The 22,762-nt window shown below is 45.1% G+C and overlaps 1 protein-coding gene across 1 annotated transcript in view; it reads right to left on the bottom strand.

Annotated features, from left to right (window-relative positions):
* Positions 1–3,531: 3,531 nt before the first annotated feature.
* LOC147893744 (vacuolar protein sorting-associated protein, putative (DUF1162)) overlaps positions 3,532–22,762 on the bottom strand; it is a 215,327-nt gene continuing 196,096 nt past the window's right edge. Inside the window, exons 31-36 of the mRNA XM_087385903.1 lie at positions 11,915–11,997; positions 11,650–11,745; positions 5,124–5,246; positions 4,904–4,987; positions 4,571–4,717; positions 3,532–4,493 (exon numbers count right to left, since the gene is read on the bottom strand). Coding sequence (XP_087242029.1) covers positions 4,149–4,493; positions 4,571–4,717; positions 4,904–4,987; positions 5,124–5,246; positions 11,650–11,745; positions 11,915–11,997 — 878 coding nt within the window. The 3' untranslated portion in view covers positions 3,532–4,148. The remainder of the gene's footprint in view (positions 4,494–4,570; positions 4,718–4,903; positions 4,988–5,123; positions 5,247–11,649; positions 11,746–11,914; positions 11,998–22,762) is intronic.

Below are 22,762 nucleotides of genomic sequence, written 5' to 3'. Positions count from 1 at the left end.
TTTATACAAATTTCCATTTGAAAGTTGGAAGCCCTATAGCAATGGTGTTTCTTTAAAACAATAGTTAGCTATGTGGAAGCAACCATGGCCAATTGCAAGAGCTTTTTAAAAGTTATGTATTATCATGTTAAATAAAGTTTTAGCCAATGAAAAGCACAATCATCTACACCCAAATTATGATGGTCATGCTGATCTTGAATTGCATCAAAACACCTTCCACCTCACTTACCATCCTTATTAGGTGAGGGTCACTTCAGCTCTTGAAGATTATCAACGATGCTTTTTGCCCAAAAGTGGGTATCTAGAGCAGGGCCCATGCCATGGAGAAGTCACCTTGATGGGCATGGTTCCTTCGTTTGCTTGAGATTTGCTGGGCGTTGATTTGCTGGTTAGATTAGTTTGGTGGGAGTCCCCATGGAAGGCGGACGTCTCTTATCGCCTCCAGTTGCTCATCGGGCCCGGACTGGCAATTGCTAGGCCAAACCGAATCACTAGCAGTCCACTAGCCTAGTGCTAAGACAGTGGAGGTGACTAGTGATCGCATCAAAGGCGATTGCCTGCAATTGAAACCATCGACTGCGAGGGGCGCCCTCGCCCAGCCCCCATAATGCCTTATCAGAGCCCAAATCTTTGATGGTACTCAGTCCTACATTCGCGGGGCAATGGGAGCGTGCGTATGGGGACTGTATCCGGTCCATAGGTTCTAGTGGGTGCATGGGGCCCTGCTCTTAGCATGAATCTATAGGTAGCAATGATACAAGGACTAAATAGCATGACCTTCCACTGAGACACATGTGAATAGCAAGTCATCACATCGCCAGTATAGCCCAAACTAGCTAGCTACAAGATCGAGACAAAGTGCACACAACCGATGCTGACAATGAAGCGACTCTTCTGAGCTTGGTTGATTTCAAGTATGGCCAATTAGCTAGCTAGAAGATCGAGATGAAACGCATCAGAGTGATCGTGACAATGAAGCGATTGTCATGAGCTTGGTTGGTTCATGGTGACATTCATCCATACCATCTAGTATAATGTATACTAACTCTTTCATTTTCATTATTAAGATGATTGTGGTCAATCCATTGTTGATTTGTTTGGTTCCACATCGTATGCTATGTTCTTATCTTCTTCAAGTTATCAAAGCATTGATTAATTAGGTTCTTGAAAGTCCATCAAGAGGAAGATGTGTCTTCGAGGGTATTGATCACATCAACCAAGTACTCTTGGTTTCTGCCTAGTATATTGCTCCTCACGAGAGTTTTGCACTTTTGTGTCGACCACCTCATGATGTAATCATGAACTACCTTCGGTTAGGATGTGATGGTATAGTAGATACTAGAGCCAAGGTACCATGGAATACCCTCATTTCACCTATACATATGAGGGTGAACCAAACATCATTAACCTAAACATTTAGAGCACATCCCCTCTAGGAAATCTTGTCATGAGAGCCTTCCTACTAGAGAATGAGCCTTGGAAAGATTTCTTCTCCTTCTAGAGGGAAGGATCCCATAGACTTGAGATGAAAAGATAGCCCAATATGTGAAATGGGGGCATTTCAAATGATTTAGGTCCATCCTTGGTATTCTCAAGATACATGAATTGATCTAAATGGGGGAGAGGACCATTATCGACAATTAGTGCTTGGAGAGCCTAGAGACAACTGCCTTCACTAGAGATTATATTGGCTCATGCAAAATGTACAAATTGATACAAGTATGGCACCACACAGACAAGGTCAAGGAGATGTATTCATTTGTATCTCCTCTCCCATAGGTGTTCTCCAATAGAAAATTTTCTCACTCCAAGTTGAAGGAGGTGACAGAGATGTTTATGCAATTCAAGAGGGTTGGAGACATCATATTACTTGTTCAAGAACCCATCTAGGACATCATTCTACACTATGGCAATTGTTGGATATAGCGATGATAGCCAATTTATTGACCCTCATCCTTCTATCTTTTTGAGGGCAAACCATGGCGATGTTCATAATGTTGTGCTCCCTTTAGCACTTACTGTAGGATGTAGGTGAGTAGAGATGGATCGATACAAGCAACCCTTGAAGGATAATACCAAGTTTTGAGTACACTGTCCAAAACGCCAAGGGATCTTCTCCTCTTTTTTCCCTACCTTCACCTACTCTCCTTACCCAACCACCCCTTGGAGGATAATGCCAATGTTAAGACCACTCTCAGAAATGCCAAGAGATCATTGATTTACCTCTTCTCCTCTTTTTCCCCTACCTCCACCTACTCTTCTTACCTTTTGCCGATCAACAAGAAATCTCACCATCCTTTGAAGTCTCTTCTTCTTAAAGTTGTTATCCACAAGCTCACTCCTTGCCTCCCGACTATCTTGTTGCGTTAGGAGACCACCATCTTTAGGTGATGCTTTGGTTTTCGCACCTTTATCGACTCTTGGAAATGTCATAACGCTTCCCTATGTGGATAAGGGCAACTCATATGCAAACTCTTTGGTAATCCAAGGTACCTTGGTCTTGTACCACTTCGACATTGGTCGAGTAGGTCCATCGTGTCTTCGTGAACTCTTGCATCAATTGGCCTTGTGAACCCTTTCTATCTTGGTAGGTGAGAGACCACTTGTTCCTATGTTGCTTGTGTTCGGCACACCAATAGTCTTTATACATGATGCTCCAACAACCATGCATATGATAAGGCCAGTTTACATTTTTTCTTTAGAACACTATAGGTTCATGCCATCAACCTAACTAGCAAAATGGTCATTAATAATGCTTCATAACTCCCATATTAAGTTAACAAAGATTTGACATAAAAGTCTTGATATTTGATGTTGATTATTGTGGAGAGACTATTGAAAAATGGATTGAAAGTGGATTATATATTAAATTGACTCTAAATTATGTAGTAAACAATGATGAAAAATGGTAAAACAATGCTAGAAAAATAAGGTTAAAATTACACCTTAAAAGCTCTTCAAAAGACATGTGAAAAGACTAAATCCCTTTCAAACAACTCCCTCACCCAAGTCCCATGTTCTTGAACACAATAACTTGGTTTTCTACCAAAATATGAAGCCAAGGAGAAAACTTTGAGTCATACAATGAAAATTAAGGCTCGTCACCCTATCACCACTAAAAAGCAACGAGATTTTTTTTTTCAAAGGATGGGACTTGAGAAGCCATGTTTTTGACAATGTGGTAAGTGCTCTTCACAAAACATGTGAAAATGTTGAATTGCCTTCAAGCACCTTTTTCACCCCTTGCTATTCAATACCTCAACTTTACCTCATGGATATTCTCCACCAAAATATGAGGTCAACATAAACCTTTGTAGTCAAACTTCAAGTTATACAATGAAGATTAAGGCTTGTTACCCTATCACTAGAGCCAAAAATTCATGCTGAAATACTTATTCAATGAGGAGAAATTACTTTTATGACTTGAAAACAAGGTGCTACTTTTTTTCTCAAGTAATGTCACTTGATAAGCCATGCTATTAATGGTGTGGCAACAATGGCATCATGTAGCTTTATTGATGTGGTAGATAACATGGCAAACAATGACATGATAGATGCTTTAATGATAATGTGTTCTTTGTGTGATAGCATGAGAAAAGATGATATATATCTATTTGTCTAGAAAATTGTAGCATTTGGACTTGGTTTGATGGCATTGATGACATCATAGTTTGGCAACATGGTTGGCACAAAAAGTTCATTTGATGTGACGAAGTGACCCCTAGGCAATAGGACATATGTCCTTTGGCATATGCTAAATGGTGCTCACATGTCATTGTTGGCGAACAAGTGGCAATAGATGGCCTTTGCCCTTGCGATGACATGCAATGCTCAATTTACCATAACAAGTGCACCATTTAACGTCTAGTTTTCAGTCAATGGCTTATTTGACCATGGGTTGACTTTACAATGGCATAAGGACTTCACCTGACACAGCTGGGGTCCATACATGTAATCGACTACAAAGAACCAATGAGTGTATGTGCACTAGTGCTTCCAAGGGTTACTTGTAGTATTCAGTGGATTTTGTCCTTGCTAGTCAACCTTCATAGCTCACATATTGTACATGATTATATTATGAGGCCGAACCATTGCAATGGACATTCATCACGAGTATATAACGACAATGCTCCAAACTTGATGATTTTTTACTCGACAAAACTTAGTAAGAATCCACTAACAATGCGCCTTGCTAGTGTATTGGGTATATGCCGACACAATCTTCCGTCTACATATGCGATAGCACTAGACATCACAAAACTTCCCAATACACGGTTTATGCTCCTTGTCGGTTGCTGCCCAGCTTCACTGTTGTGCTGTACATCTACATTATTTTCTTGGTTGCTTTGTTTGTCACCAGTACCATCGGGAACCTTACTGTCACGATCCCCCCAATGCAGCCATGATTTTACTTGGTTCCGTAGTGCACGCACAGCAAATACAACAAAAAGCTGCTCACACAAAGCCACTACTGCTGGACCAAGCCGTTTCTCCTGGTACCACAAGAAATATCAAATTAGAGAAAATACCCATGCAAAGTGAGCCAAAAGCTACTGTAGTGTGACCTTACATTCTCTCCCTGTAATCGACGCAATGAATGCATGGCTGCAGCTGATGTTTCGCCTGCCAAAAGGCCTTCCCTGACAAGAAAGTCTTTGACGCATCTAATGATTTCATCAATAAGCATGCTGTTGGGTGGAAGATTCTTTATCAGTACCTGCATGCAGCACAAAATCATCATTCACAAAAACAGAAGAAAAATATATACCTTTTTAAGACTAGAATATATCAATTGTACAAATAAAGAAGAATAAACCCATCTTCAATTTCGTAACAACATGCATGCAGTCTCGCATCTGACTAGCCTTACATAGAGTCTCTTATCCTGGGTATTGGAGAGTACCTTATCATCAACCACTTTTACCCTGAGATATTCTTGTTTAAACAAAGCATCGAGAAGGGCTTGTAAATAACCTTCAATATATGTCTGATTTACAATAAATTCATCATAGATTAGCACTTGAAGTAACAATTTACAAGGTCACATGCAAAGCCTGCAAATGTAGAGTGCGAATATAGTGCAATATTAGGTGGAGATTAATTGCAAAAGGTCAAGTTTGTACCTCATCTGTACCAGCACTGTGATCTAGCTTTATATGCCTGCTAGAGCCACCTTTTACAACCGCAGTGCGTAGCACTGATGGCTCCATAGCTACGTTCAATATACCTCGCCGAAATCCATTTAGCTGGAGAGAGGGGACATGAAATTCGTTAAGAATGTAAATATTGGAAGGACAAAGGATTTCGTACAACTTGGAGCTTGATGGAGTATATGGCTTCATATTTTTTGTGGAAGTAGCAGCATGAAGACAATACCAGTTACTTTCGGCAATGATTCATTACCCAAACTAATCTTACAACACAAATGCATCTTCTCTTATGCACGTGGCTTTAGTTTTAATGAAATTCTCACACCCAAGGCAAAAAAACAATATATAAGACAAAATTTCCAGTTTCAAGCCTCCAACATGAATTGATAAGTCATGCACATGCTCTATTTTGAAAGGGTGAATTTCACATTTAAAATCCAGGACTACAACTTGAGGCTCTACTGCTAAAACTTTTCACAGGCAAAACATTCTAACTTACAAGACAGAGGTGGATGGACATTGGAAGTCGGCACTCGGGGTCTTCTAGCCCCTCATCTAGCATAAGATAAGGATAAAATTGTTGGTGCTCTGTGCAGTGATTGAGATCAAATTGCCAGTGACAAGGTTCCGTTTTGAAAGCTTGATAACAAAAGTCATCATTTTTAATGATCCGATCTCTTAGACTTGCCAGTGATTCAGACAGCAAGGCCTTTTGACTCAAGTTTGTGCACTAGAAGCCAGTCCAGATAATGGCAGTAGACTCAGTCAACGATTTTAATGTAAGGTAGGGATGGTATAGGGTCAGACTACCTTGGTATGAGCCTTGTAGTCCTAGTTATAGTCAGTTAGGACTATTGGTACAGTTAGTTTATGTACCATCTAGGTCAGTTAGGACACTTAGTCCAGTTAGGGCAGTTAGCCCTAGGGTTTTGTTATGTTGGCTCTCCCTTGAACCTCCACACTTCAATTTTGCAGCAATCTATTACAGCATCTCGTGTTTCTCCATTGTGCTTCCATTTTTGAGCTTCCATTGCTTCCAACACCCAACACCCAACAGTACCCCCTCTTCAACCCCCCCGCCTCTCGTCCTCCTGAGCCCACTCCGCAGTCTTAGGTCCCCCTGCCCTCTCCCTCCCACTTCCTCTTAGAGCCCAGCCATGAAGGCACATGGTGGAGAGGGAGAAAAAGAAAGAAAGAAAGAAAGAAAGATATATTAACGTTGCAAGAGGCCTCAGGCCTATGAGACAAAGTGCGAATCCAAGAAGTACCTCATACAAGCCACTGGGGGCTGAAGCAAAGGGTTCACTAAGACCCTTGCTGAGAACTAAAAGTTGAAAATTGAGAGCAAAAGCTAAAACGCTAACATGCTCAGCTAGTGAACAAAATACTAGAATAGCAAAGTAACAGAAGCGTGTCAGGCGCTCAGGGCTAGCACTCCTAGTACATGCTCAGGTTCCATATATCCAGGTAACCTAGTGGCACTTTGATGAGATGTGAGAAGCTCTTGTATCTATGTTTGTCGAGCTGTCTCGCGACGTGGGGGGCGGGCGTGGTCTCCTCGATCTCTAGATCCGGTGTGCTACATCAAGGGTGATGCCTCGTCTCTGGCGGTCGCCTATGAGAAAGGATGAGATAGACCGGACCTCGATTGTGCGTACTCTGGGCTCTCTCCATGTCGCACATGGGGAGTGTGTGTCCCTCGTCTAGTCACATCGTGGTGGGCACTCCTACCACTGATCCATGATGCTCTCACCTCATCAAGCTCCTCTCCCTCGGCTACGCTAACAGCTGACTCAGATGCATTAAAGTCTGTGATCTGTCAATGGTGACCTGTGGCATCAGTCCATGCTGCTCTCTGGCCTATCGCATCAATGTGTCCCTCAGTCGGCGGCGCATCTCAAGCAGTTAGAGCCCAACATAGACCTGATCGTGAAAATGTATCAACCGTGTGAGTGGGCCAAAGCCATGTCCCTCCTGAAAGAGGCAATGATATCGTCCTCGGATCTCATAGTAGACTGGGCAAACACATAGAAAATGTTTCTCTATCTCGATCTCCCCCATTTGGCATAGTGTGCAAGTTCTCTGTTCTCTGGGTATGCCTGCAGCTCTCCTTGCCTCAATTCGTAGCTGATGTGATGAGACTCATAACTGACCAATGGCAATCTTCAGTGCATGTGAAACTCTCCTATCCTCAAGATACTGAGGTCTGATGACAAGACCGTGCTATGAGATCCTCAAGAAGTGATCATGGTAGAACTGGATCTTGGTGGAGAGCTCCTCTCTCCCCCAAGCCCTAGATGTATGGAGCTGGAGGAGGTCCAACCGTATGATATGGTTGATCTCATCTCGTGGGATAATCTCGGGTGGTGCGTCAGGCTGTACTAAAAGGGAGGAAGTCTGTCCATCTGAATGCCGTGACTACCAAACCATGTGGATATCTGTGCGTACCATGATGTATCGACACCACTCTCTGCTAGTTGCCTGGAGGACTCTAATGCTAGTCTCGGTAGTCTCCACTAGGGTAAGGACCAAACTCTGTGGAGAAACGTCACCGTTTGGAAGATGCCATCAACCTGGAGGGGGATCACGGCAAACTCTGTGTGTATAATCTAATGGGGGACTGAGGGTTTACTCTGAATCATCCTGGATCTCATGGTCACCTGTAATCTCTCGAATCTCTTCCACTTCGTCGCTGAAATCTCACTCCCCCAGAAAGGTGCTACCTACATGGCAGTTGGTCTCACCAGTGTGTCAAAGAGCCAACCCTTCGTCGAGGGGTCCTAGAAGTCTGTCTGGAAGTTGGAGCACCCTGTCCTCGTGTGAGTCAAGCTATACCCGCATGGATCATCATGAAACCTGGTCCAGTGAACACTATCCCAAAATATGTGTAGGACTGCACAATCTCCACAGGCTCGCCCCGGTATGTGAAACTATGGTGACATGATATTGCTACTCCCGAGGTGTTGAAGATCATAACCTTGGTCTTCCCAAGGTTAACTGTAAAGTCTCTCTCGGGAGAACGATAATGATACTCAAAGAGAGACATAATAAAATGGAAAGAAATAGCAAGAGCAATGAACAAAATGAAAGTACTCACATGCTAACCAAAGAGCTTGTAGGCTTGATACTTGATTGATTTGACACTAGACAAGTACAGATAAGGACCAATGCTTTCTCCCTAGATGACGTGACTTCTCCACGAGGATGAGGCTCCATGGTATCAAATCGATATGAGGTGGTGAAGCGGTGGAACAGTAGCTCCCACAGGTAGAAATCCCACGGGTAGAAGTGGCAGCAAATTGTGGGCACCAACAAATCGGGGATACCTGCGAATCGGGGACAAAGTGAGGGCAGCTCAGCTTAGTAGCTCATGCGCATTTGGATAGGCAATGAGTAGCAGCAATGGCACGTCAATTGAGGCAGTAGGCAGCTGCAAATGGCACTTCAATATAGGGGAAGCTGCAAATGAGTGGTAGATGGGCAGTCCGTACGGGCAGACTGGTACAGCTGTACAGGCAATCGGGTACGGTTACAGTCCGTACGGGCAGGCTGGCAGGAGCATGAGTAGTACGGAGGGCTGGTATGGGCCTGTTGTACGGCGCACCAGTCTGTACGTCTTGTACGGCCTGTTAGCAAGCTAAGACAACAGCCGCGGTTGAGGCATTCCGGGCTGATGGAGAGGCTAATGGGGCGGCTGAAGGGGTAATGGATGGTGAAGCATTCCCTGCTGATCCTTCAACAGCTTCAAACAATGGCAAGGCTAAGGGAAAGGAGCTCTACCTTGCAAGAGAGGGTAGCTTCATTTGCGGGCTTCTCTCATCCTATAGGTAGAGCAAGAAGAAGGGGAAGGTAGGAAGGGAGGCTCTGATACCACATGAAGGCACATGGTGGAGAGAGAGAGAGAGAGAGAAAGAGAGAGAGAGAGAGAGAGAAAGGGTAGGCTAGGGGGAGAGATAATGATACTCAAAGAGAGACATAATGAAATGGAAATGAAATAGCAAGAGCAATGAACAAAATTAAAGTACTCACACGCAAACCAAAGAGCTTGTACTTGATACTTGATTGATTTGACACTAGATAAGTACAGCTCTTATATAAAGCACATACACATATGAACACCAATGCATATAGGATAACTCCCAATGTGGCACATGGCATCCATAGAACACACTAGACTAGAACTCACACTAGAACTCACTAGAACACACCAAATTGACTCATCTTGCCTCCATTTCCTAACAAGCCAGGTGTCGCCCCTTTGCAAGTCCTACCCGTCGTCATCTTCAAAATTCGCTACTCTCTTCTAGCTTCAAATACTCCCACATGAGTTCTTGCACTTGGGGTCCTCGAACTACACAGAGCTCCCAAAGAGTATCCTCTCACCCTAGAGATCACCCTACATAACTTGAAAGGGGGAACCATCGAGTGGTGGAAGCTCCACACATCCTTTTTGTGGCTTCAAATTCTCGGCCACGAGAGAGGCCTAGTGGACCCAAGTTCTCTTTTTTTGAACTTATGTTGAAGGTCTAGATGATGGAGATGTTGGGGAGTGGCTCGAATAGACAAGTCGGCAACTGTGGCTAGCACATGGTCGCAGTGCCACCTTGTAGATTGTTTTCCCTAGAGACGCGCGGCTGTGGTATACAGTGGCAATGATTTATTTAGAGAAGAGTGAGAGCTCAGCTAGGTTATGCATTGGCCTTTGGACCAATGTGCAATTTGGCTGTGAGTCTCGCCTCTTTTTTGATGTGGGTCCTCAAGGTGGGTTTGAAGCCATTGATGCGTCTTGCGTATCGCCACACAGATCTGGACTACTCACCCTTAAGCCTCCAACAAAGTCCACTTGCTTAGAATTGGTCATGTAGACGTTTAGTTCTCGGAAGGCCTTGTTCTTTACCCCCTCCCCCTCCATTTTCTCCACGAGTTGAGACACTAGTGAGTTGGAACGTGCATGGTTTTCATAATCGTGCGCATCACACTTTGAGCCACAAACTCCTTGCTCTACCAGTGTTAGGATTCCAGAGGAATTCTATATAGAGAAGTCGTCAATTAGGCGTCCATATTTGGGATCTTATTTGCAGGATGGTTGGTGTTGTCCTCTTGCTTTGGATCAATTCTTCTTCATACTAGTGAGTTCTATCATTCAATTGTGGGGACCAGGAGACATGATGTCCTTAGACAGGAAATTGACATCCGCCAGCAACTCCCTAGCATGAGAAAGAGCTTCCTCCAATGCAGGAGGAGAACACAACCATCCTCCAAGTAAGAATCCCAAATAGGGATGACTCCCACTAACGACTTGACCTCTGTATAAAAAACCTCTTGAATTTTGACATTGGTAGAGCAAGGAGAGTATGTGGCTCGATCATAGTTAGAACCACAAGATAGGTGTCGGATGTGGAAATAACAGCACCTCTATCTAGAACCTAATAATCGACATAGAATCTATCAACCCTTGCAGGGCACTAACTCTTTTCAAAATAGAATTTGTTCCCCTTGTTGTTCGGAGCTAGCAAATATGAGCCCTTTTTACAGTTTTGTTAAAAGGACTAAGAGACATGATGCTTGTCATATTTGTGCATGCTAACAGTTTCCAGTCTGATAGCTCCATCTTATGGAAGCCATGGTAGAGATACAATTTTGTTATTCATTGCATCTAGCCTTTCTAATTGAGATCCATGGATGGCAATAGTGTCCATTCAGGAGGAGTTTTGGTCCACTCAGAGAGTTCTTGACACATCCTGATCAGCGACATGTGGCCATTTTCCTCCTTGAGACCTAGCGACATAGACATTAGCTAATGCGAGCACACAAGAGTAAATGGGGGGGACCGTTAGAGCCGAACCAAAGGACGACCGCAGACTTCTTTTTTGGTGACTCGAGCCAGGGGCAGCAACAGACAAGACATAGTAGAGACAGAGTGCACTACTTGATAGATTCGACAGGCATCTGGTGCACCTTATGTAGTAGCGATTGTCCAAAAAGAGGTTATTTCCAACAGGTGCTTTCAGATTGTAGAAGCTCTTCAGAGCTAATGGTCCATAGGCTCTTCATGCACTGCCAGTATTAACCATCATGTCCCTCAGGACTGACTTGTCCATTGTAAGAGGTAGAAATGACCTTATATGCAACCCCTTATTATCAATGGAGAATGAATCTGATTTTCTTAAAAGTGATCTTACCTCCGAGAAAGACTCACTTCGCACTGATTCCAAATGGATGAACATGTATCATGTGATTCCTTTGGTCCATTGCAAGAAATGGGAGGCCAAGAAGCCGAAGAACTAAAGGATGGAATCAGGATTCTTAATACTGACAGGCTTGAAAGGTAGATGACAAAGTGAATTGTGTTTCTAAATGCTGTCTTGATAGAGCTAGAAAATAGATATTCTGAAGAGATACAAATAAGGACTTGCTCAGACTTTCACATATAACAAATACTGACCACAGGAAAATGGAATGTACAAAATATGAAGCAAGTCCCAAGCCAAGACTTTACCATGCCATCAAGTCCCCCTGTTTCTGCACCTTTTAGCACATTGTCAGATACCTCCGTCAATACTGCAAAAAGGATGTTTGATCCAGCTCTCTTCATCTGTAATAAATACCAATAATACATATTCCAATATCCAATGTACATCAGTATTTTTCACTTTCTCAATTATAAATTCTAGAGAACCATTTACAGTATCACATGAGAAAGAAATTGGAAGAATTTGCCAAATGCACTGCAAGAATGTGAAAGCTAAGGTCATGAACAGAACCATGTGTTCAAGGTCTCCTATATAACGGCTCGTGCCACTGTATCCTCTTTTACTCAGACCCTTGCTGAGAAAATTAAACATGCCTGCAATATTCCAAATTACAGCTGAACTTTATAAAAGAATGTGAGACTAGTCCTTGAGAGTTTTGAATTACAATGATACACGTATCCCATAAAAGTATCTGCTCACTTTATAACTTCAGTACACAAATTCTCCATTTTATATATGATAAGCACACCAAAGTTAACATGTTTTGTGCTAATCTAAAGATGATTGTGCCTGCAATGAAGAACTTCTTTTCCTTCCTTTCAAGGTCCAAAAACATGGTCTGTGAACAAAAGGGGAAGCAATTCTTTATATGCAGTAGGCTGATAAGTTGTGCCTTTACATATTCCATACCTCTCAAATGCATCGCCACTTTTTCCAAACAATTTTGCTAAATGTATCGACTAATAACTGCTTTGCATTTCCCCAATAAAGCACTTTGTTCAATGCTGGAGAGTGTTGGCTGAAGCTCAGATATAAGGGCATAGCATGACTTTCTTTAGCAAATGGGGACGGACTTGAACCAAACCTACCAGCTACAACATGAGATGCACCTTTGTCAACCCATACCTGGTGTGATCACCTCTATCTACTTAGCGACACAACCTGCACAATAGACCTGGAATATGCTAAATAACCCCAAGCTTGAGGGGTCGACCAATTTTTAAATCCTCAAGGCAGAGGCCTACATACCAGCTAGAAGTCAGAAAGCAATGCTCCACCCAACCCACAATCCCGACCCGCTCGAAGCGTTCATCCACGAGGTTACCCCAACCTATACTAGGATAACCTGCCTCTAGATGCACATCATAAGACCAAGGGATGCCCCATATGTATCTCGTCGGATGCCTATGACCTGAAGAGGGATGCCAGTCCTTGAAAAGGCCCCAATCCAACTAAGAGGGCAACGCTGTCTCTCATCAGTAAAGACCCACTCCAAGGGTAAGGTTGCATCAATCTGTTTTGTGTTTATCTGGAAGGTTTTTGAAAGGTCTCCAAGAGCCAGCAGGGCCTCTCTCCCAATTAGATCATTGCATGTAACCAGAAGTGCCTAGGGTTCTGCCATGCACATCCAAAACCAAATCATTCCACATGATAGCTGCCTATCAAACTCTTCCTACGTGGATGAATGGATCCTCCAAAGAGCATTCCTGAAGCTACCCCAAGCTTTCAAGATGGCAGACATAAGGGGGAGGAAGGCATTCTCAGGTGTGTGGAAGTAAAAAACCACCTAGTGCTGTCCATCTAATGATAACTAAAGAACAGATATAAGACCCAATGCATCGAATAAAGAAATATTTCCAAGGGTGCTGTCCTAGCATCACTAGCTGACTCAAAAAAAGTTTCATGATAAGGGTCTATCAATCTTGGTTTACGAAATTGACATTTTACGAAATTGACCTCTCTACTAATTTAGATGGAATCAAACTGTCTCTATGTCACATTGTCTCCTTGGAATCAAACTCCAATTCCAAGATCACATGTATCTCACAATCTTTCTCCTCACCTTTTTAAACCTTGGATTGCCTCAATCTATTAAGAGAAGAAAAAAGTTTACTTCCACTTGCACAAACACATTGTACACACCTTGTACAAATAATTTTCCAAACCTAAGACACACATCCATGTTTGGATCAGTAAAATCATATAATATATGCCTGGTCGATTTTCCATAACCAGATAACATGATTTATGTAGGAACATGTATAGAGAGAGATGGGTCATCTATTCAAGACACAAAGCCCCCTCTGCCCCTCACTCCCCAGACCAATGGAATCGAAGTACGCACATTGTGGGGCCATACATATTTTATTGTTGCTTTTTGGAATGGCAACGAGACCATGGTCCTCACCAGGCAACTTCATTGAGAGTTTCTGCACTCAGGGTTTACACTGAGACACACTAAAAGCTCAGAGGGAGGATTACCCATAGTACATGGGTACAAATGGTTGATCCACATCGGAGTATGAGGAATAGGGAGAGCAGCAGCTCTATTCTGCTCGCATCTTCGACTGCCTGTTACTATCATAGACAAGGATGAGCTGCCCAATATGTATGGATTTGACTCAAGAGGCCCTCCACAACCATAGACGTCTACATTGCAGCATGCTACTTTTCCCACAAACATCCTATTATGCCAAGGCTTCCACGAGGAGTAGGTATCTTCTCAAGGGGACATCTAGAGCTATGTGCTATAGGGAGATCAGCCCTACTTTGGGAATTAATGCCAAGACAAGGGATAGATGAACATCGAACATATTCTTTGTTGATACTCATGATAATATGTCCTTGACACAAAGGTAACATCTATGTACTAAAAAACGAGTGTTTCATATTTTTCGCTATCACTCGCACCTATTCTTTGAGCTTTACAATGGCTGAACCTATCCAAACCGCACCCATGGTCCCTTCATCATGTACTAGTATCTCACTGCAGCACCACATAGATAGCCAATTGAACATACAACCAAAGGCCACGTCCTTACTCCACCCACGTCACTCCACAACGCTCATTCGCCCACATGGTCAAGTCCATGGGAAAGCCATCCCAAGAGGGCCCTTTCCCAAAACTGGATGGTAAATAAGAAGTGCAAAATGGTTAGACAACACTGCCATTCCAAGACCAAGCAAGAAAAGGTTAACAACAAATAGAATTGAAAAGAATGGCGATGCTTAGTATGACACAAGAAGCCACACTTTCTTGTGCCACACCAGCGAGAAATCCAAAAAATTCTGGTTGAGACTCTCCAAAGAAGAAAACTAGGCCCTCTCTATGAAGCCATTAAAAAATTATAGAGCGACAAGGCCAAGGATCACGAAGACTTGCAAGTGAAATTCCTAACCTACACTTAGGGGATACTTGCTCTGACTTGGCCAAGCTCTTCAATGAATCTTTCTATAGAGGCTTTCCCACTTCTTGGACGATCAATAACATCGTCGCGATCCACAAAGCGGAAGCTTCCGTGGACACAAGCGACTATAGGTCCATCAAGTAGGCCACAAAACGGCCAAGGTGTATTCAATATGTAAAGATACACATCAATGAATACACTACGAAGGCAAGCGTACCAATTTGGATATGTTCCCTCAAATATGTTTCAAAGGAAACGGATTCACATTAGATCACAATGTAACTTTCAGCTCTCTGTAGAGGAGGTCAAACACAAAAAAGGAGTATATTGCTGCTGTGTAAATTTTCGGTTATATGCAAGTCAAGCACCAAGTGCACACCATGCAAGCATTGTTTGATAGGGTGACCCTCATGATTGGAGTGAAGCACGGATGCCTCCTATCTCCTACCCTCTTTGGGATATTTATTAGCTGGACCTTTTTGTGGGCACGTTGGGAGGACAAGGGTTAACCCTTCCACAAGCTCTCATCCCTATCTTGCACTATGCTGATGACATAATGTTGATCTTTTAAATGAAACAAAGGGAATGTGGATGCATCTAACAATTCTAGAAGTCTTCTATCAAAGTAGGGACATGAAGATCAACCTTGATTTTAAGGTTCTACTCCTGAATACCAATGAGGCTTAGCTTCACTGTGCTAGAGAGCTAGTGGAGTCACATCACTAGTGTTCACCATGAAAATGAAACCAGCAAACCAAGCACATTTGATTAGGCCTCACACCACTTGCAAGGCTGGAATAACAATGTTTCTAGGCACACTTCGAACAAGTGAATACAAAGTTCCTCCTTTGACTCTCTCGTCAAATCGGTAGCTTTATATGCAAAATTTTTTTGGTCAATAAACCCCATAGAGGATGAGTAGGTCACATGTCCATGATGCTCTCACACATGATTTGAGGGAAGAGGTATACTAAACATGCTGTCATACTTGCAAAGTTTACAATGAGACTTTTATACACATTGTGTGTGGTATTTGGAATTGAAACCTTGCAATCTTGCATTACTACCCATCTTTGACGTAGAGGAACAAAAGTAAAGGAGGATCTTACTGATCCTACTTACCCAAAGAGAGAAATATTTTTTTCTCTTCCTTCTTAGATGCCTTTTCTTCTTTGGGCAATCTATGGCAAAATGCCCAAAGAGTCTACGAATAAGGCATGGAACCTAGCGCTCCGCAATCTCAGTCCTCTACTTGAATAATGAACTATTTGGAAACTAAAGCATGATACGGTCATCACTAATGTTAGGGTCAGAGATAATGATCCTAACACAAGGTATCCCATCCATAGTCACTGCCTCTCCTACTGAAGTAGGCAATGAAGAAAGAGGAGGAGATTAACCGACCAACCAAAAAGTGCCTCCAATGGTGGGGAGAACCCAATGATAGACCTGAAGAAGTCCAAGAAACCAAATGAAAAGAGAAGTAACCTTCCAGTCTTCCTCCACCAAGTCAAATCCCAAGGTGAGAGAATGGATAGGTATATTTTGGGATTTGACTTGGTGGAGGAAGACTGGAAGGTGAGAGAATGGATAGGTATATTTTAAAAGCTGAAGGCTAAAGGGCTAGCTGCCGAGCTCCCTGCTGCTCTCCCCGCTCACTGCTGCTCTCCCCGCTCCCTGCTGCTCCTCCTGCTCCCCTCCTCGCTGCCCCCTCCCTTCCCTCCTGCTGCTCCTCTCCCCGCTCCCTGCTGCGCCTCTCCCCGCTCCCTGCTGCTCCTCCTGCTCCCTCCTCGCTGCCCCCTCCCTTCCCTCCTCGATGCCCCCTCCTACCTGCCCTCTCCCCCCTCCTACCTGCCCTCTCCCCCGCACTGCCCCCTTCCCCCGCGCTGCAGCCTCCCCCCCCTGCGCTGCAGCCTCCTCCCCCCCCGGCGACTGCTGCTGCTCCCCCTGCGCTGCAGCCTGCTGCTCCCCCCCCGCACCTGCTGCTGCTCCCCCCCCGCACCTGCTGCTGCTTCCCCCCCGCTGCAGCCTGCTGCTGCTTCTCCTCCCATCTCCTTCCCCTCTCCTCTACTCCTCTTCTCCCCCTCTCCTCCACTCCTCCTCTCCCCTATCCTCCCCTCCTCTCCCCTCCTCCCCGCTGTCTCTTCTCTCTCCCTTCTTCTTCACCCTCTCCTTCATCTGGATTACCCCTATTCTCTTACAGGGGTCTCCTGGGTTTCAGGAAAGCGGACGGAGTTTTTATTTTTTGTTTTTGAATCAGCCAACACACCTTGATTGACGAATGGGTTCCCATTCAGCCAATCCGTCTCCGCTCACACCGGCCGCGAGAACTGTCACTTTTTCAAAAGACGAGCTACAATAGTTGCAAAAGGATTTCGAACATGAGTGTTCCACGACTCTCTTCGCACGCATTCATGGCTCACATCCCTCCAGGTCACAAGCTAGAGATTGGATGCTGTCGGCGCTTCCTCAGGACCTCGCCCCCCACCTCAAGGATGTTCGTTTGTTGGGACGGGGTTTCTTTCAGGTGTGCCTAGATTCCCCGGACGTCACGAGAGACCTGCTACAGGCCGGGTTTCTACTTCTAGGCTACAGGAGGATCTTTTTGTTTCCTTTTCAACTGGGATTTGACCCAATTGAAGAGGACAAGCAGGGAGTTTCTGTTTTCATGAGGTTCCCTGGTCTTCCCTCAGTTTATCACCGGCTTCTTTCAGTTATTGGCGAGAGGTTTGGTGTGGTGGCAGAGATCCCCCCCTCCCTGGCGAGCCCTCTTCGGCTGCTCAAGCGGTAAGGATAGACGGGGTACCCAGGGTTAGGGTCATTGTCCAGGACCCCAATATTTCAGATGACCACATCATGCTACAGTGACCCGATGGGTCTTTCTTCCGCCAGAGATTTGAGGTTGCAAGTGGGCAGGACCAATGCACGATTTGCAGATCCTCGGGGCACTTCCCCAGAGATTGCCCAAAGAAGAAAAAGAGGCCCACAAAGCAACCAGCTCGTACTAGCTTACGACAGAGAGCTGGAGCAAGACCTACCACTCCACAGACATAGCCTCAGACACGGGCTCCCCCCTCTCCTAGGGCTACTCGAGTCCCTTCGGCACCCCGCGCCACCTCTGGCCCACAGTGGGCTACGGTCGCGGCTAGGCCCTCTACTCTAGTTCACTCGTCCACCTCTTCGGAGGCTACCCCCTTGGAGCCTCAGGAGGAGACTACTGTTCAGGAGCCTTGTTCGACTCCACACTTGGATCAGGCTGTACCTTCCTCAGTAGCACAGGTTGTTGGCACCTCATTTGCACCACTTTTTGATCAGGATCCAGTACAAGTGCCTCCCTCTTTGGACAGAGGGAAGGGGGTTTTACATTCTCTTCCTGCTTCGGTAGGAATCCTTCGTACCCCCTCCCCAGGACTGGCTCAGCGGAACTCATTTTCCGCTTTGGAGGACCTCTCTAGTCTCCCAGATGATGATTTTGTGCCCTCTACTTTTGGAGAGCTAGTTATCGGCATCCCTATTGAGAGATCCTTCTCTCTCTCACCTGTGGACTTTCCTCCCCTCGGACCTCGTGTGTATGGTAGGAGGTCTGCTCTGGTAGAGGCTTCTGTTTCCGCCACCAGGTCGGGTAAGGTATTCCAACCCACTTCCTCCCGCCGATGAGGATAGCCAGTTGGAATATACAGGGATTGGGCGGCATCCCTCATTGCCGTCGCAGACAGCTGATCAGGAATCAGCTCCATCCAGGTGTTTCAGGTAGTTCCCTAGACATTATTTTTCTTCAGGAACACAAACTGGATATCAGAGATTGCTCCAAGTCAGGTAAGTTGCTCTCAGGCCGGACTTTTTGGCTTCCTGCCTTGGGAACCAGAGGAGGTACATGCATTTCAGTTTCAGACTCTATTCTCCCTCTGGTCATTGGACACAATACCATAGCCTCCTCCAGGTTCCAGTGGGTTTTACTTCTAATTGACGGACGTAAGGTTGGTTTCCTCAACCTTTATGCTCCAAACAACAGAGGGGACCATGTTTTGTTTTGGAAAGAGTTGCTCTCGTGGGCTGACATTGCGGATTCGTGGATTATTGGAGGTGACTTCAACATGGTTGAAGCACCTTCTGATAAGAAAGGGGGCAGAGAAGGTGGTAACCACTCCCTTGAGAGAGGAGCCTGGGATGCCTTCTTGTTCAAGTTCAGTGGCAGAGATGTTTGGTCAGATGCTGCATTTCTTGTTCAGTCTTAGTCACTTTTGTTTTCATGGTCGAACCATAGGATGCAAATGCCTATCCACGCCCGGATTGACAGATTCTATGTGGGTGACTGGGCTCTTGATAGAGGGGGGACAGTTTGCATTGCACCCGGTGTTTCCACTTCAGACCATTTCCCGGTAATTTTGTCCATTTCAGAGCCTCATCTGAGAGGACGGTCTCATTGTATCAGGATCCCAAACGCCTTATACACGGATGAGACTCTCACAGAGGTAGTGTTGGAGATCTGGGTTTCTCATATGCAGGGGGGGTGGCCGGTCCTTCACATGTGGCCATAGCACTTGCCAGTATCAGCGACTTCTATCACTCCGTTGCTAGTGCTCGGCGAGGTGAGGTACTCAGGCGAGAGATTGGTATCCGCCGGCAGTTGACAGCCCTTCAGAGGGAGGAACAGAAACGACCATCAGATGCTTGGATACAGGAGCGCCTTGCTGCGGCAAGGGCTCACTTGCAGACCTTGCTTGATCAGAGAGCAGAGTATACCTTCCATGCACAGGAGTCCTTTTGGATACAGATGGGAGGGAGAGTCAATAAATACTTTTTCTCTACACTTGGCCCCAGACATAGTAGAGAGAGTGTCAGGCAGCTTATTGACTCTGATGGCGTTTTGCAGTCCCATCCGGAAACCATCATGCATTTAGCGACAGATTTTTATACCTCCCTCCTTTCCGCAGATCCGAACTCACAGGCCAGAGAGGTGGCTAGAGATGAAGTTTGGCAGAGTTTACCTGTGTTGGTCACCCCAGAGATGTTATGCTCACTTGATGCACGCTTTACCAACACAGAATTCAAGGCTGCTCTCTCTGCCCTTCATAAGGGCAAATGCCCTGGTTCCGATGGTCTTACTCCTTTTTTTATAGCCCTTTGGGATATGATAGGTGATCATATTACTTCAACCCTGTGGGGCATTTGGGACTCGGGTGAGATGCCTGACTCATTGACCGAGGGACTCATTCACCTTATCCCTAAAGGTGGCAATAGGAATTTTGTATCCCATTGGAGACCCATCACTCTTTTGGGCACTCTTTACAAAATCCTTGCCAAGGCGATCAGCATCCGACTTCAGCCCCTTCTTCCAGACCTCATCCATGATACTCAGACACGCTTTGTGCATGGCACGAGCATTTTTGATAATATCTTTTCCTTTTGGGAAGCCACAGAGTGGGCTATGCAGAGTGGGCAGAGGCTAGCAGTTTTACTCTTGGACTTTGAGAAAGCCTATGACAGAGTAGATTGGGGTTTTCTTGAGGGCACTCTTCTACAGTTTGGATTTTCAGATGCTTGGATCAGAGGGGTGGCCTCCCTTTACAGATCAGCCCACAGCCAGGTTTTGATTGGAGGGGTAAGGGGTGACAGGTTTCAGATTTCCAGATCAGTTCGTCAGGGATGCCCTTTAGCCCTTCCTCTTTCTTTTTGTGGCAGAAGCTATGAGTATCTTCCTTAGATCTCAGGCTGAGCTTTTTGGGCTGAGACTGCCCTTGAGACAGGAGCAGGAGCTTTTGGACTGTGAGTTGGCTGATGACACTGCTGTTTTTATTCAGGCCTCCTTGCAGTCACTTGATTCTTTTTGGACAGCCTTGGATATTTTTTGCTCAGCTGCAGGGGCACACATTAACTAGCATAAATCCTTTGGCTTTTGGATCAGCGATGAGGACACTCCAGGCTGGGGAGTTGACATTGGTTTTTCCTGGATTCAGAGAGGTGTTCCTATCAGGTATTTGGGATGTCAGGTAGGATTGGACATCTCTCTAGCATAGCAGTTTGCCCCAGTACTAGAAAGTATAAGGAAAAAGCTCCTATTCTGGAGCTCTGCCAAACTCGACCTTGCATCTAGAGTTGTGGTAGTGAACCAGGTTCTCTTGGCCACCTCCTGGTTGTGTGTTCTTGCTGGTGCCGGTCTAGGGATTGCATCACTCAGCTCATCAGACTAGTCAGGAATTTTTTATGGAGTGGACTTGATGGCACAGCAGATGTTGCAGCAAGGGTAGCGTGGGAGACTATTATTCTCCCTACATGTGAAGGGGACCTTAATGTCATTGACCCGGACTTGCAGTGCACGGCATTGCTTTGTAAGGTGGTGGTGAGGGAACTCATGCCTAGGCAGGAACCTTGGAAGGATTTCTTTTTTGGACGCATTCAGGCTTGCACACCAACCTTGGGAGATGATTGGGTGGACAGCCCTCGCTAGATTTTCACATCAGCCCCTCTCAGATCTCCTGCCTCTCCTCTCATGACTGCCATCCTGAAAGCCTGGGGGAGCTTCAGGAACACTCTTCGAAGGATTCCACCTTCTACTGTCGAAGAGATTGATAGGCAGCCGATCATTTGGAATGATAGTATTCTTGACGAGCATGCCAGACCACTGGGCACTTCCCATTACATGCAGTGGTCTAAATGGGAGAGAGGCCCCGCCTACACAGTAGGCACTTGGAAATCTTTTGTCAGGCTACCTGAGAATCAGAGACTGCAGTCCGTGAGTCACCTCAGAGGGGTAGCACGCAAGATTCAGCAGATAGATGCAGCCATCCCGGTGGAATGGACAGTTGAGCTGCCTATTACTTCCACCACTTGGATGGGGGCTTTTTCGAGGACATCAGTTCCTTTACAGGTGATCGCTCTCCGAGGTGCACTCTCGGTCCGCCGGCAGGTGATAGAGCCCTGCTCTCTGCAGGATGTACCACTTACTCCCTTCAGAGCTTCTCATGTTTCAGTGGACACCTCTTGGGAGATTTCGGCTAGCATTTCCTCTTGGCAAATTTGGAGAGCCAGATGTACTGAGGCCTTGGATGGCACCCAGATACACCCATTACAGGTGTTCACGCGTATTTGGACTGACACGGTTCACACTTTGATAGCCATATGGGCTAGCATACAGGGCCCTTCATGGGCAGCCTCTTCTAGAAGGACTATATTTCTTGGAGTTTGGAGGGATTCTCCCTTTTTCTCGGAGATTTCTATCGGATTGAGATGGCACTATCAGCCTCAATCCTTTCTTTTTGGCTCTTGAGCTTTTTGTGCATTGCATGATGTATCCCGTATGGAGCTTGCTCTAACGGTTTTTCTTTAATACTTAATAGAAGTCTCTTTTTGCAAAAAAAAAAAAAAGGGCTAGCCGCCACAACTGAACCTTTTTCTTTGTTTCTTAAACTGTTGCTTTGTTGTTTTGCTTATTATCTTCATTTTTCAAACCCTCAATTGTCAGATTGGACACCTTTTGTCTTGTGAAGGGCAAAGACAGTCACTAAAATCACGACAACTTGAAAGGAATCTCTTCCCTAAATTTTGATAAGCCTGTAAGAAAGTTAGGAAGCAAGGATGAAAGACTTTCCTCTCTCCATCTTTGCAGTAGTTTGTTCCCCTCGTTGTAAGACGTTTTAGCTCAAGGACTTCCACTCTGGTTATGTCTCTGTCTCAAAGGATGGACACCCCTCTGAAGTGTGCAAAGTAATGCATACACTCTTTTAGCTATCATAGGAACTTCACAGAGTTTATTCCTTTCCACTATTGCTAGCAAGCTAGCCATATAGTATTTCACCTTCGGAGGCTAGTTCTCCACTCGCTCCAAAGTCATCACAAGGTTTATCTTTCACTTCACTAGAATTTTCAGCACTTGGGTACACAAACAAGTGGTTTTACCACATGTTCTGGAAGCAGTTCCAACCTTATGCCACCGAATACTCTTAATCTTGAA

Source organism: Dipteris shenzhenensis, chromosome 15, assembly GCF_047967505.1.
Source record: "Dipteris shenzhenensis isolate YYH24624 ecotype China chromosome 15, Dip_SZ_1.0, whole genome shotgun sequence".
NCBI classification, from domain to species: Eukaryota; Viridiplantae; Streptophyta; class Polypodiopsida; order Gleicheniales; family Dipteridaceae; genus Dipteris; species Dipteris shenzhenensis.
The sequence above is the reverse complement of the archived record's forward strand: the minus strand, read 5'-3'. Positions and strand labels throughout refer to the sequence as shown.